The following is a 15,503-nucleotide window of genomic DNA, read 5'->3' as shown; positions in this document are numbered from 1 at the left end:
TAGACTAGCAGAGTGAAGAATAAGCCACCTGAGGGGACAATGGGGACCAAATTGTCTCTTTAATTTGTCATACTGTGATTCCTGAAATCTTGTTATGTACAAAAATGGGTTTGTTTGTGTACTTTTCTTTTTGTTAATGAAAAAGAAAACTAGGGAATTCCTTTAAAACACATATTTCCTCTATAATGTAGACCCTTTTCAGGGAAAGGCCACTCTTCTATCCTTAGCAAGTCATTGCCCAATTAGAATCTCTGCTAACAGCCTCCATTGTGGGCTTCCCAGCTGGTAGTCTCATTTGCATCTACAGCAGAATTTCAGTTTATAGAATCACATCATGAAGACGGAATTTAGATCCAATGTCTTAAGAAGGTTGAGAGCCTTACAAAGGTCCTCTCCTGTAATTACCTTTGTAGCTGGAATTATAGATATGCCAGTGGTTTGATCTGCCAAGCCACTAGAGCACAAACCTTTTAGTCTCTCCTTAATATACTTTTGTGCTTAGATAACAGACTTTTTTAAAAATGCATATTAGTGAAATTCTGGTAAGGGTAATTGTACTGGAATTCTAAGTTCCTAAGCTGGCAACCAAAGTGTGTTAACTTAATAAAGAGCCTCTTGCTGAAAGTATCATGTGGTATTTAAACAAAATTTCATATTAGCAGCTTGCACCTCCAAAGTCCACTTGTTAATATCTATCACTTCTCTTTGGTCTCTTTAGTGTAAAAGTGTTCACTTATATCTGATGGTGAGGTAACATTCCCAGGGAGAGCAGACTTCATCTACATCTCCTTCTATGAATATTTTATACCCAAAGTATACTTTAGCTACTTCTTTTTTTTCTGCAGGCTCCTTTTTTTTAATGGATCACTTAGTGTATGCTTTGAATGTGACTAATGATATAATAATAGCAATAAAATAGTATTTGTGTAGAATTTTAAGGTATGCAAAGAGCTTTACAAATATCTCATTTGTATTCATTTATCTCATTTTATATTTACAACAACAATCCTTTGAGATAAGTACTGTTATTATTCCCCTTTTAAAGATGAGGAAACTGAGGCAGACAGGTTATGTCTAGGGTGAGCCAATAAGTATCCAAGGCTAGATTTGAATTCAGACCTTCCTGACAGATCTGATACTCTTATCTACTACTATGCCACCTTGTTTGCAACATTATCTTAATAACTTCTCTAAATGCATAGCCATATCTCTATGCAAAGATATGTGATGGCTTGTTAAATATATATATATATGTATATATATATGCATATGTGTGTATATCTAATAGAATAAAAACTGATGTGAGATTAGAAGAGAATAAATTTCTTATATTCTTAATCCTTCCAAAATAACTTTCACAAACTGACTCTTCCTAGATAGCTTTTTTTTTCATTAGATCATGGTGTTATACTGTGAATGCTACTTTTCTGTCTAATTTGAAATTGATCTAAACACTGATTAATTATTTAATTAATTTGATGCCTTTTTTTTTTTTTTAGTGAGACAATTGGGGTTAAGTGGTTAAGTGCCTTGCCCAGGGTCACACAGCTAATAAGTGTTAAGTGTCTGAGGCCGGATTTGAACTCAGGTCCTCCTGAATCCAGGGCCGGCACTCTATCCACTGCGCCACCTGGCTGCCCACTTATTTTATTATTATGTAACAATTTATTAATTACATGACTAATCAAACTTTTCATTTGAGGTAGAGTCAACATGGCAGAGTAAAGGAAGCATTCTGGCCTAACTCTTCAAACATTCCTCTCCAGACAACTTTAAAATAATGCATCAAAGCAAATTCTGGAGTGGCATGGCCAGTGAAAGTTTGGGGTGAGACCAGGACCAGGACAACTTACATGTTTAGAAAGAGTGATCTGTAGCACGGTTGTGGGGACTGGCCAGGAGCATTTGGTAATACCATCTGTGGGCCTAGGAGACAACAGGGTGACAGCAGCAGCTACATTACTGGGAATTCTCACCACCCAGCGACAGTAAGGGGATTAGAAACCTAGTCAGAAAGAGGTTATAGTGGAGCTCTGTGCTGGCCCTGGGCCAAGGACTGGGCACCATCTGACAATTCCATTGCCTATTACCCAATTTTGGGTCATAGTTCCATGGTACATAGGAGCATTTAGGGTCATAAGAGAACAGGGACCCTAGTTCCAGTCCACAGTTCCGGGGCTGAGAGGGAGCAGGGGGGTCAAAGTTCCAAAGAGGGAGAGGAGTTGTGGTCACAAGAGAGTGGGGGGGGGCACAGCTAGGTGGTGCAATGGATAAAGCACTGGCCCTGAATTCAGGAGGACCTGAGTTCAAATCCGGCCTCAGACACTTGACACTTACTAGCTGTGTGACCCTGGGCAAGTCCCCCAATTGCCTCACCAAAAAAAAACAAAAACAAAAAACAAAACAAGAGAATGGGGGCCATAACTGAGTAGTGAGTAGGGCCCAGAACACAGACCAAGAGAGCAGTGACTATACCTCTCCCTGGATCATACCACCTTGAAAGTACCAAAAGCTTACAGACCACCTCTCCCCCACCCAGAACTAGCTGTGAAAACAGCAAGGCAAAAAAGCCTGAAACTTGGTTACAATGATCCCACTCCTGAAAAGATGAGCAGAGCATAACTCTAACATAAAATTCAAAGTTAAGATATAAGCTGCGAAAATGGGGGGGGGGCGCAACCAAAGTACAGTGTAATCCAGCTGATCAGATCAATATGAGCTTGGAATGTTCTACCACAGCTCAGAAACAAAGAGTCCATATGAACATTTGGGTTGGATTCTCTAAATGTGCACATGTCATGTTTCTTTTGGGCTACTGCAATTCTGCTTTGCTTGTAGAATACAGCACCTTCTTTTGTGTGGGCACATCATGCTGGATGGTCCTGTGCCAGTATCCCATGTCCCATAATTTATTCCAGAGTTCTTCAGAGAGACCTTGAGAATGTCCTTGTATCGCTTCATCTGACCTCCATATGAGGACTTACCTTGTGTGAGTTCTCCATAAACTAGTCTTTTAGGCAAACATACTTTTGGCAACCCATCAAAGTTGTACTTTCTGCAGTAGAGTTTGAATGCTTGGCAGTTCAGCTCAAGAAAAAGACTTCAGTGTGTGGTACCTTATCTTGCCAGGTGATCTTCAGAATCTTCCTGAGACAATTCAAATGGAAATGATTCCGTTTCCTGGCATGGCATTGGTATACTGTCCAGGTTTCACAGGCATACAACAATGACTCTCCCCATAATGGTTCTGTAGACCTTCAGTTTGGTAGTCTAATACCTCTTCTCTCCCACACTTTACTGAACTAGCTTTGGCACTGTGTGCATCAACCTCAGCATCAATGTTTACATCTCTGGAACGTATACTGCCAAGGTGAGTGAACTTATCCACAGCATTCAGATTTCCTCCATTTGCTATAACTAATGATTCCACATATGGATGATATAGTACTGGCTAGTGGAGAACCTCTGTTTGCTTGGTGTTCCTTATTAGATCAGATTAGCAAAAGCAACACAGAGTCTGCATTGAGTGCACCATCATCTGTGAACAAAAAGTCATACACCACCTCTCCTTCCACTTTAATCTTGGCTTGTAGCCTTTTCAAGTTAAATCATTTACCATCACTGTGATAGTTCACTTTCATGCTGTTTTCATCCTCGTTGAAGGCATTCAACAACATCACTGTAAACATACTAAAAAGCATGAGAGGAAGTACACAGCCCTGTTTCACTCCATTGTTGACCGGGAAAATGCAAGAACAGTGTCCATTATCCAGAACCTGGGCAAGTATGCCATCATAAAACAGATGTACAATACTGATGAACTTCTCAGGACAACCAAATTTTGACATAATTTTCCACAAGTTCTATAAGCGACAGTATCAAAGGCTTTCATTAGATTGATAAACATTTTGTACAGACCTACATTCTGATCCTGGAATTTCTCTTAGAGTTGTTGGGTAGCAAATATCATACTGACCATTCCTCGGCCCATTCCAAAGCCTCAATGGCTCTTAAGTAGATGACCATCTTCCAGGTGAAGGATCATCCTGTTAAAGAGGACTCTGGCAAGAATTTTGCTAGCAATGACTAAGAAAGGGACCCTACCTGTGATTGTCACAGGAACATCCCTTTCCTTTGAAGGCATCCTTGAACTCTTGGGGTATAACTTCCTCTTGCCATATAACCCAGAAAATTTCCATCAGCTTTTGTATAAACAGTAGACCCCTCCCTCTGCCTTGTAAATCTTGGCTGGAATAAAATCAGTACCAGGTGCTTTGCCACACAAGAGGAGCCTAATCACATTCAATACCTTTCTTTTAGTTGGAAGTTCAGCTAGAGACAGATTGACTTCAACCTGATGTTTACAGTCAGTGGCTTCAGCATTAATTGATAATGGTCTATTGAGAACACTATAGAAGTGTTAAGCCCTGAAAAGGGTTTGGCAGTTTTCACACCAGAGGTACTAGTCTTCCCTGAATATCCTATACCCAAAAGGGAGGATTGAGAGAAACAGTAGTCAGAAGCAAAACAGACTTTTAAGGAGGAACAACATTAAGAAAAAAAGATAAATAGAATAAAATAGAGTTGAGGGAAATACAGCTAGTAGAACTAGAAAATAATAAAAGACTTTTTTATGATTTAAAAAGAAAAGAAAGAAATACAGCTAGTGGTCATTACTATGAATGTGAATGGGATGAACTCACCCATAAAATGGAAGCAGATAGCAAAACAATTTAGAAACCAATATCCAACAAGATATAGTTTACAAGAAACACACTTGAAATAGAAAGACACACACACAAATTTAAAATAAGAGACACGATCTATTAGATTTCAACTGAAATAAAAAAGACAGGGGTTATCTCAGACCAAGCAAAAGCAAAAATAGACCTAATTAAAAGAGATAATCAGGGTAACTACATTTTGCTAAAAGGTACCATAGACAATGAAGTAATATAAATACTAGACATATGCACCAAAGGACAGAGCACCCAACTTTTTTTTTTTCCTAGTGAGACATTTGAGGTTAAGCGACTTGTCCAGGATCACACAGCTAGGCCAGATTTGAACTCAGGTACTCTGGAATCAAGGGTTGGTGCTTTATCCACTGCACTACCTAGCTGCCCCACACCCAGCTTCTTAAAGGAAAAGTTAAATGAATTATAGGAGAAAATAGACAGTAAAACTGTACTAGTGGGGGACCTCAACTTTCCTATCTCAGAACTAGATTAATCTAAACATGAAATAAATAACAAAAGGAGAATAATATATAGATATGATAGCCCTCTGGAGAAAATTGGGAATAGATAGGAATATACATTTTTCTCAGCTATAAATGGTGCCTCAAACATTGACCATGTATTAGGGTATAACAAGTTCACAAACAAATGCAGAAATATTAAATGCACTCTTTTTGAACCATAATGCAATAAAAATTATATTCAAGGAAGGACTGTCAAAGCAGAGATTAAAAATGAAATAATCTCATCATAAAATGGGTCCAAAAGCAAATAATAGAACCAATCTATCATTTTATTAATGATAATGATAACAGTGACACAGTGAAATGCAGCCAAAGTAAAAATTATGAGAAAATATATATCTTTTTATTTATCCCTTACATCAATTTAAAAAAAGAAAGAGTAGATCAATGCAATTTAAAGAAAACTAGCCCCCTCCCCCCCAAAAAAAAATTGAAGATTCCCAATTAAATACCAAATTAGAAATCCTGAAAATCAAAGGAGAAATTAATAAAATTGAAAGGTTTTTTTTAATTGAACTAATAAAACTATGAACTGGCTTAATAAGAAAAACAATAAAATAGATAAATCATTGGTTAATTTGATTTTTTAAAAAAGAAAACCAAATTACCAGTATCAAAAATGAAAGGGGTGATTGCACCATGAACAAAGATGAAATTAAAGCAATCTATATTAGGAGCTATTTTACCCAATTATACTTCAACAAAACTGACACACTAAGTAAAATGGATGAATATTTACAAAAATAGAAATTGCCTAGATTAACGGAAGAGGAAAGAGAATACTTAGTGAGCCCCATCTTAGAAAAAGAAACAGAACAAGCCATAAAAGAAAAAGAAAAATCCCCAAGATCAGATGGATATACAAGTAAATTCTTTCAAATTCTATCTTTTAAAGAATAATCAATTCCATATATAAATTATTTGAAAAATAGGTAAAGAAAGAGTCCTACCAAGTCCTTCTATGACGCAAATATGGTTTTGATAACTAAATTAAGGAAAGCAAAAGAGAGAGAAAGAAAATTCTTAGATCCCTTTCAAGGGGATCACAGCAATATATCACTAAGATCATATACTATAGCTAGGTGAGATCTGATATATGAGCAATGTAGGACTTGTTCAGTATCAAGAAAATTATAAGCATAATTGACATAATTGAATATATCAATAACAAAAACAGCAAAAATTATAATTAATAGGTACAGAGAAGGCTTTTGACAAAATACAGCACCCATTTCCATTTAAAAAAAAAACACTAGTAAGCATGGGAACAAATGGGGCATTTCTTTTTTTTTTTTCTTTTTTTTGGTGAGGCAATTGGGGTTAAGTGACTTGCCCAGGGTCACACAGCTAGTTAAGTGTCAAGTGTCTGAGGCCAGATTTGAACTCAGGTCCTCCTGAATCCAGGGCCGGTGCTCCATCCACTGCACCACCTAGCTGCCCCTGGGACTTTTCTTAAAATGAAAAGTAGTATCTGAAACCAAGAGGAAACATTATCTGCAGTGGAGATAAACTAGAAGCCTTCCCAGTAAGATCAGGGAGTGAAACAAGGATATTCATTATCACCAGTATTAGTCAGTATTGTACTAGCAATGCTAGCTATAGAAATAAGACAAGAAAAGAAATTGAAGGAAGAAAAATAGGCAACAAGGAAACAAAGCTATCACTTTTCAAATGAGATGAGATGATAATATACTTAAAGAAGAACCTAAGAGAATCAACTAAAAAATTATTTGAAACCGTTAACAACTTTAGCAAAGTTACAGGATTTAAAATAAACCCACATAAGTCATCAGTATTCCTCTATATTACCAACAACACCCAGTAGGGAAAGAGAAATTCCATTTAAAATAACTGCAGACAGTATAAAATACTTGCCATGTTGTATGCAAGAACTATGGGAACGCTGTTACAAAAAACTTTTCCCACAAATGAAGACAAATCTAAACAACTGGAGAAATATTAAGTGTTTGTGTGTAGGTTGAGCCAATATAGTAAAAATGATAATTCTAGTTAAATTAATTTACTTATTCAGTGCCATACCAATAAAACTACCAAAGATTTATTTTATAAAGCTATAATAAATAATTTTTTAAATCATCTGGAAGAACAAAAGGTCAAGATTATCAAGAGAATAATCAGGGGAAAAGTAAAGGAAGACAACCTAACTGTACCAGATTTCTAACTATATTACAAAGCATTAATCATCAAAATAATCTGGAAGTGGCTAAGAAGTAGAGTGGTTGATCACTGGAATAGATTAGATACACAATATACAGAAGTAACTGACAATATTTATCTAATGTTTGATAAACCCAAAGATCCAAGCTTTTGGAACCTGAACTCACTATTCAACAAAAACTGCTGGGAAAATGGGTAAACAATCTGGCAGAAACTAGGCACAGACCAACATGTAGCATATACCATATGTGATATACCAAGATAAAATCAAAATGGCTATATGATTTAAACATAAAAGGTGATATCCTAAGAAAATTAAGGAAACATATGGAAAAATGTAAGATAAAGAGTTTATGACTAAACAAGAGATAGAAAGGCTCACAGAAGGTAAAATGGATAGTTTTTATTTTATTAAATTAAAAGGGTTTTGTACAAATAAAACTCATGCAGCCAAAATTAGAAGGAAAACAGTTAACCAGAGGGAATTTCATAGCAAATTTCTCTGACAGAGGCCACATTTTTCAAATAAGGAGCTGAGCCAAATTTATAGCCTATTCCTCCATCCTCTTGTATTTGTGAAGTTGATTTTTAACTCAAGTGCAGACTTTATGTCATTAAATAGAAATCATCTGATTAGAGTTGGACAGGACTAAACAACAAGATTTGGCTCGTCATTCTTGCCATTTTTTGGACTCTTGAGGTGGCTATCCCTTCTAATTCGATGCATCTTCAAATGTGATAAGCATAGAATCTATACCTTTATCAAAGTCATTGGCAAAAATAAAATAGGGCCGAAAACAAATCCCTGAGACATTCCACTAGGGGGCACCCTCCAAATTGACTTTGAAGTATTTAATGACTACTTTTGGATCCAATCATGCAACCAATTCTTAATATACCTAATTTTACTATCATCTCCTCCACATCTTTCCCTGTTCTCAGAGTTAGCTAAATGCTTTGATGGCATCTAAGTAAACTATTTCTACAATATTCCCTTTAACTACCAGTTTAGTAATGTGTTTTGTTTTTTTTAATAGAGGAAATGTCCTGTTAGGTGTGGCCTCTTCTTGATAAAGTGATGTAGCTCTGAGGAGTCACCCCTTTCCTTTCCAGTTGTTTACAACCCATCTCTTCCATAACACAATCTAAAATTTAGTCAGGAATTTTCAGTCAAATTTATTGACCAGTAGTATTCAGATCCTGCTGTGTTCCTATTTTCATTTACCAGTTCTTTCACGTTCCTTGGATGAAATTTGCCTTGGCCTAATCCATCCAAACTCATCAAGATCATCTAGGTTCCCTCTTACTATTGCCCTCCTTAGTGGGTTTCAGTTCTTGATTAACAATTTTTGTTCTGTCCTTTTCGGTTCAAACTACATTGTCCTTTGTATAAAATGGTCATGAGACCTATGCCCAAAGGGCTATAAAACTGCGCATACCCTTTGATCCAGCAATACCACTGCTAGGTTTATATCCCAAACATCCAAAAAAAAAGAGAAAAAGATCTATTTGTACCAAAATATTTATAGCAGCTCTTTTTGTGGTGGCTAAGACTTGGAAATCAAAGGAATGTCCATCAATTGGAGAATGGCTAAACAAGCTGTGGTATATGATGGTGATGGAATATTATTGTGCTAAAAGAAATGACAAGCAGGATGATTTCAGAAAGGCCTGGAAAGACTTGTATAAGCTGATGTGTAGTGAAGTGAGCAGAACTAAGAGAATGTTGTACACAGTTGCAGCATTATTGTTTGATGAAGAACTGTGAATGACAACTATTCTCAGTAATACAATGATCCAAGACAATGTCAAAGAACTGATATTGATTGAACACATACTGAAGCATGCTATTTTTCACTTTCTTTCATTTTTTTTCTTTTATTCATTTATTTCTTATACGAAATGACTAATATGGTCATGTTTTACATAATTGCACATGTATAACCTGTGTCTGCTTCCTGCTTCAGGGAGGGGGAAAAGGAGGGATAAAATTTGGAACTCAAATCTTTAAATAAAAATGTTTATTATTTTTTTAAATGATCAAGAACAGTTAATCTTGAAGGAAAGTAGTTCTGCCTTCTCCATATTATCCATTATCAAAATGTCATTCACCTTATGCAAGTGACCCTGTTTTTTCTTTAATCCTTTTTTTCCCCACTAATATAATTGAATAAGTTATTTTTATTGTCCTTAGTCTTCAGCAACAGCCTCATCTCATTACAAAAGTCTTTTCTTTTAGGGCTACAATTTCTCTATGTGGTCCTATTTAACAAAGAAAAATGTTAATAAGTATTTGATTCACATCCTCCACTAGTTGGATTTTTTTTTAACTCACTAGTCATTGTATAAACACTTCACATTTCAAGTACAAAATGATAAATTAATTTTTGCATATTGTCTAAAAACTGTGTAATTCTTAGCCTCTTTTTATCCACTCCAGTACCATCACTGTGGAAACAAGGGCACAGTACTGAGGGCTGTTTTATATTTTTATCTGTTTCATAGGCCTATACCAAATAATTCATTACCAAATATATCCAACTTGTTGGTGATGATCTTCTCTACCCTTAACTAAGCTGATTCTCAGACAACAGGCATTATCTGTCACCAATACCCTGCTCAAAGCCTTCCAACAGACCATAACCTTACAGAAATTGGGCGTAGCTGTTATAATCTTCAAGAGCCTCATGGTAAGTTCCATGTAAAGATGAGGCATTGAAGTATGGCATTAGTGGAGGTAAACCATAAAATACTATATAAAAGCAAATTATTGTTGTCATACTCTAGTTGAGGAAAATAAAATAGGTAACTATGATCCGAATTAGAATAAAATGAGTGCCAAAAATCAAGTCAGTAAACATTTATTAAGTGCCTACTATATGCCAGGCACTGTGCTAGGCACTAACAATAAAAACAAACAAAAGACCATCCCTATTCTCAAAGAGCTTAAAGTCAAATGGGGGGATAACATTCAAACAACTACATCCAAACAAGATATATACAAGAAATAATGGAAATAATCTCAGAGGGAAAGCACTTAGATTAAAGCAGAGGAGTAAATGTTTCTTGCAGAAGGTGGGACTTTAGCTAGGAAAGCCAGGAGGCAGGATGAGGAACAAGAGAGTTCTAGGCATGAGGGACAGCCAGGGAAAATGCCTGGAATCAGGAGATGGAGTATCATGTTCAGGGAACAGCAAGGATGTCAGTGTCACTGCATCACAGAGTATGTTGGAGGTGGGGGTCATGGAGTGAGGCATAAGAACCCTGACATAGCAGGAAGGAGCCAGGTTAGGAAGAGCTATAAAAGACAAACAGGATTTTTGTATTTGAGCCTAGATGTGATCCACATGATACCGAATGACATGTATCAGACCTGCACTTTAAGAAGATCAGTTTGACAGATAAATAGATAATGGGCTGGAGTTGAGGCAAGACCAACCAGCAGGCTCAGGCATGAAGTGACGAAGGCCTGCACCACTGTCAGTGGAAAGAATGGGGCATATACCAGAGACATTAGAAAAGTAACTTAGAACAGTGCCCGACTGAAGTAGGAAAGACAAGGATTTGGTAATTAATTGGATGGGAGGAGGGCTAGGTGGGCAGTGAGAGGTGTTATGTTGGGGAGTATAGGTGACTGGGAGGATGGTGGTACCTTCAACAGTAATAACGAAGTTAGGAACAGGGAAGGGTTTGGGAAGTATAATAGGTTCTGTTTTGGACGTGTTGAGTTTAAGATGTCAGAAATGTCCAGAGATGTCCAATTGTCACTTAGAGATAGAAGACTGGAGGTCAGGAGATAAGTTATAAGATAGTTATTTATAGGATTGTAGGAGTTCATGGAGAAAAAATATTTTATCTATTTGAGTGGAACAGAAGGCTTCAGGAAGGAGTTTATATTCAAGCTGGGCCTTCTAAGATGAGTATGATCTTGATAGATGGAAGCACAGGGGGAGGGCAAGTAGAAGAAACAATTTAAGCAAAAATGTAGAAGCAAGAAAGCATACCACATGTTCAAGGAATGGGTAAATTTGGCTAAAGAATAAAGTATGCTGTGGTGTTGAAGGAAAAGCATGGCAAAGTAGGAGATGCAGGGAGAGAGTAAAAGAAGAAAAGATTCAAAAGGGGAAAAAAGAAAATAATTAGATCCTGAAATAGTCCTGAGCCTGAAGTCAGGAAGGCCTGAGTTCAAATCCAACTTCGGACATTTACGAGCTGAGTGACCCTGGGCAAGTCACTTAACCCTGTTTGCCTCCGTTTCCTCATCTGTAAAATGAGTTGGAGAAGGAAACGGTAAACCACTCCAGTATCTTTGCCAAGAAAACCCCAAATGGGGTCACAAAGAGGTGAACATGACCAAAATAACTGAACAACAATAGCAGCAAAAGGATGTGTCTATCACTTGAGGAATGGCTAAACAAATTACGGTATATTTATGTAATGGGATATTATTGACCTATAAGAAATAATGAGATAGTTGCAGAGAATCCTGAGTAATATGTACTGATGCAGAGGGAAGTGAGCAGAACCAGATCAGTTTATTCAAGGAAATCATAATTGAACATAGAAACAACTTTGAAAAAATGTGATCAGTGCAGTGACCAACCATGTCCCCAGAGGACCTGTAATGAAACATGTCACCTGCCTCCTGACAGGAAGTGATGGACTTAGGTGAAAAAAAGAGACATGTTTTCAGACATGGATACTTTACAGATCTATTTTGTTTGACTCTGCTTATTTGTTACAAGTTGGGGGGTGGTTCTTTCTCTTTTTTTAATTAGAGGAGGGGCTGAGAAGGAATAGGGAATTAGCAATAGAAGCCCCTCTCCCAAAAAAAGGTCACTGAATTACTTTTATAAAAAGCACAGAAAAGAAAGGAGTTCAGAAGGAAACACAGACAAGTAATACAATTTTGAAAATGTGTGGAATTTATATTTTTTGGTTTTAAAAGGCATAAAATGGAGATTCATGTTTATATGTACAATCTTTTGTGTTCTGTGCTATGTGGAAATGTTTATTATTATTGATATTGTTGTTATCATTATTGTTATAATTATTATTATTAGGTGTTCAAAATTTGAAAAAAAAAAGTTAGGATCATCAGTCTGTTGTATACAGGCATCTCCTGAGTTCTAGGCACTGTTTCAGACACTGAGGACACAAGTACAAAAACTAAATAGTCCTTGCCCTTGAGGACTTGCACATATATGTACAAATAAAGTAGTTACAAAATATTTTCAAAGCACATACAAAGTGATGGGAACGGGCTGGAGAGAAGGGGTAAGCAAGCACTAAAAATTGAGATGCTTAGAAAAGATTTCATGTAGCATATGAGCTGAGTTTTTTTTAAATGTTTCTTTCTCTTTCTTTTTGATGGGGCAATGGGGGTTAAGTGACTTGCCCAGGGTCACACAACTAGTGAGTGTCAAGTGTCTGAGGCCTGATTTGAACTCAAGTCCTCCTGAATCCAGGGCCAGTGCTTTACCCACTGAGCCACTTAGCTGCCCCATGAGCTAAGTTTTGAAGGAAACCAAGGATTCTAAGAAGCAAAGGTACAGAAGAGCATCCCAGGCATAAATGCCAGAGATGGAATGTCACAATAGGCACTATCAGGACAGTTCTGCTGGACCATGTGTGAAGTGAGAAGTCAGTTTTTGAGTAGGGAGAAGTGGTAGGATCATAACTGCCTTGAGAAGATTGTCTTAGCCATCATGTGTAGATGAGATAGGAAGGCAAGAAAACTGGAGTCAGGAAGAACAGTTGAAATAGTTTAGATGAGAGTGAGTCTGTGAGTCTGTGAGCTGCTGGCTCACAAAGCTGGTGGCAGGAAAAATGGAGAAGACAGATGCTAGAGGTAACAGATTGTCAAAAAGCCACTCACTCTTCCCTCCATGATACCCTCCCTTGTCCATGCCAAAGGCCCCACATGTGCCCTTGGGACACTCATTACAAAGTTATTGTTTGACTTCTCTTGTCAAAAAAAAAAAAGTTACATACTTTATTTTAATAAGCTAGCAAGCTGCTTTGTAAGGAAAAGAACAGGTTTTGAACAGTACTGATTGATTAGATCACCAGTAGTCTCTTTTATTCCTGGTGTTTTTAAACACCATGGCCAATCTGAGAATGCTTCTGTGATGATATTTGCTGTAATTTACTATAAGCAGGATAGCACAAAACAGTATAATTTTTAAACTATACATATTATTAAAACCTAAAAACTTCCAATTGGATTCTTTGTATAAGCATTTCTGGTTACTTGAAAAAAAAATCACCATTAATGTACTTTCCTTTGAGAATGCCATTAAATATGGCATGAAATTTAAACATAAATGAGCTTTTACAGCTAATTATTGCTAATGTGAACTACTTTCAAAATTGCCTAACATCCTTCCAAAATAGTGTAGTTTATAACTATGAATTAAGCATAAAGAGTAAAATTTCATAAACATAGTTTACTATGCAAAAAAGCCAACTGCTTTCTATGTCAGGCTTTTACAAGCTCCCCAGGGCAGAACTATTTCTACACTATCCCATTTTCCTTCAAACATCATAGGACATGGTTTGGAAGTCCTGCCCAAGAATGCGATTTTAAAGTGCTCATGAATTCCACAACTCTTGGATTGCATATAATCAATACATATTTAATTTTTCACATATAGAATAGCCCAATCAAGCACAGTATATATGCTATATGCATAGTAGAACATGTATGCAATTTGCATAGTATATATTTTTCTATTGGCCTTCTTTAGAGTCAGAAAACTACTGGTGTTATTTTTTCTAAATGAGTTGGGCTAACAAAACCACAGGTATCACTTAAGTAGCCTGGTCTCTTAGTGATTATTATGCCAAAAATAACGTTTTAAGTGCTTAATTATGTGAATGGTCAACTTTTCATGTCTCACAATTGTTAACGTTTCTCTCTCTCTCTCTCTCTCTCTCTCTCTCTCTCTCTCTCTCTCTCTCTCTCTCTCTCTCTCTTTTAATCCATAGGCATTAAGGCTGTTTTCTCTGGACACTACCATAGGAATGCTGGTGGATCCTGCAATGACCTTGACATGGTGGTGTCATCTGCGATAGGCTGCCAATTAGGTGAAGATACCCACGGACTCCGTGTTGTGGTGGTCACAGCTGAGAAAATTGTTCATCGCTACTACAGCTTAGATAAACTCAGTAATGAAGGAATAGAGAAAGATCTGATGGATATGATTAAACAAGAGTAGTAATTTTTCTTTAAGTGCCACTCATTATTCACTTCTATCATTTTGATTTTTCATTGAGCAGCATTTCCAAGGAATGCTTCACTAAAACACAATTGCGAAGTCTTGAAGATTTGTGATTTGGGGATATGTATGCATAAAAGTTAGCTTCATTCTCTCTTAAATAAGAAAATGGAAAACTTTCCCTCCCTTATGGAAGGGAGTTCAATGAATGGTCATTATGATTAGAATCTTTCTTGTTTGCTGTTTGAAGAAACTATTGTGAGGATTGTTTAATTCTTTTTATGGTAGCATATTGTCAATAATTTCCCTTTTTCTCCTTACTTCCAATCAGATCCAGGTCTTAATTCTTGAGAACACCCCAGTCAAACTATAGTTGTGACTCTCAAGATGTCAACTATAATAAAGAAGCATTTTGTTCTTTTAGAGGTTTTTTGTTACTTTTTTCTGGTGAAAATTACTGTCTCAGCCTCTTAAAAGTGCAAAGAAATATGTATATCTACTAAAATAGAGCTAGATAACCAACTTGAAATAAGTTCTGACTATTTTCTCTTCAGTGATGACAGATGAAGTAGAAAATCGTTTACACAAATCAGACCTTGAATATATTTGCCTTGAAGCTAGAAAAGCTATGTTGTTTTCATGTCAATTGGCTTGTACATAAAAGGGGCATCAGGAAAAAGTAGATTGGAAACCTCCCTTGCAAAGTTATTTAACAGCTCATCATATATATATGCATTATATATGAGCAAATAGCTTCATAAATCTGAATCACCCTATTACACTTTGACTCTGTCTGCATAATCAAACGGAGTTTGGGCAGTAACCAAGGAATCAGGGGATAG

The 15,503-nt window shown here is 36.6% G+C and overlaps 1 protein-coding gene across 3 annotated transcripts in view; it reads left to right on the top strand.

Moving 5' to 3' along the window:
- Nucleotides 1-15,084, top strand: part of CPPED1 (calcineurin like phosphoesterase domain containing 1) — a 131,745-nt gene extending 116,661 nt beyond the window's left edge. For all 3 annotated transcript variants that reach the window (XM_043978901.1, XM_043978903.1, XM_043978902.1), the window contains one exon: nucleotides 14,432-15,084. In XM_043978901.1, coding sequence (XP_043834836.1) covers nucleotides 14,432-14,661 — 230 coding nt within the window. In that variant the 3' untranslated portion in view covers nucleotides 14,662-15,084. The remainder of the gene's footprint in view (nucleotides 1-14,431) is intronic.
- The last annotated feature ends 419 nt before the right edge of the window (nucleotides 15,085-15,503 follow it).

This window comes from Dromiciops gliroides, chromosome 1, assembly GCF_019393635.1.
Source record: "Dromiciops gliroides isolate mDroGli1 chromosome 1, mDroGli1.pri, whole genome shotgun sequence".
Taxonomy (NCBI): Eukaryota; Metazoa; Chordata; class Mammalia; order Microbiotheria; family Microbiotheriidae; genus Dromiciops; species Dromiciops gliroides.
Note: the sequence above shows the minus strand (reverse complement) of the source record. Positions and strands in the feature narration are given on the sequence as shown.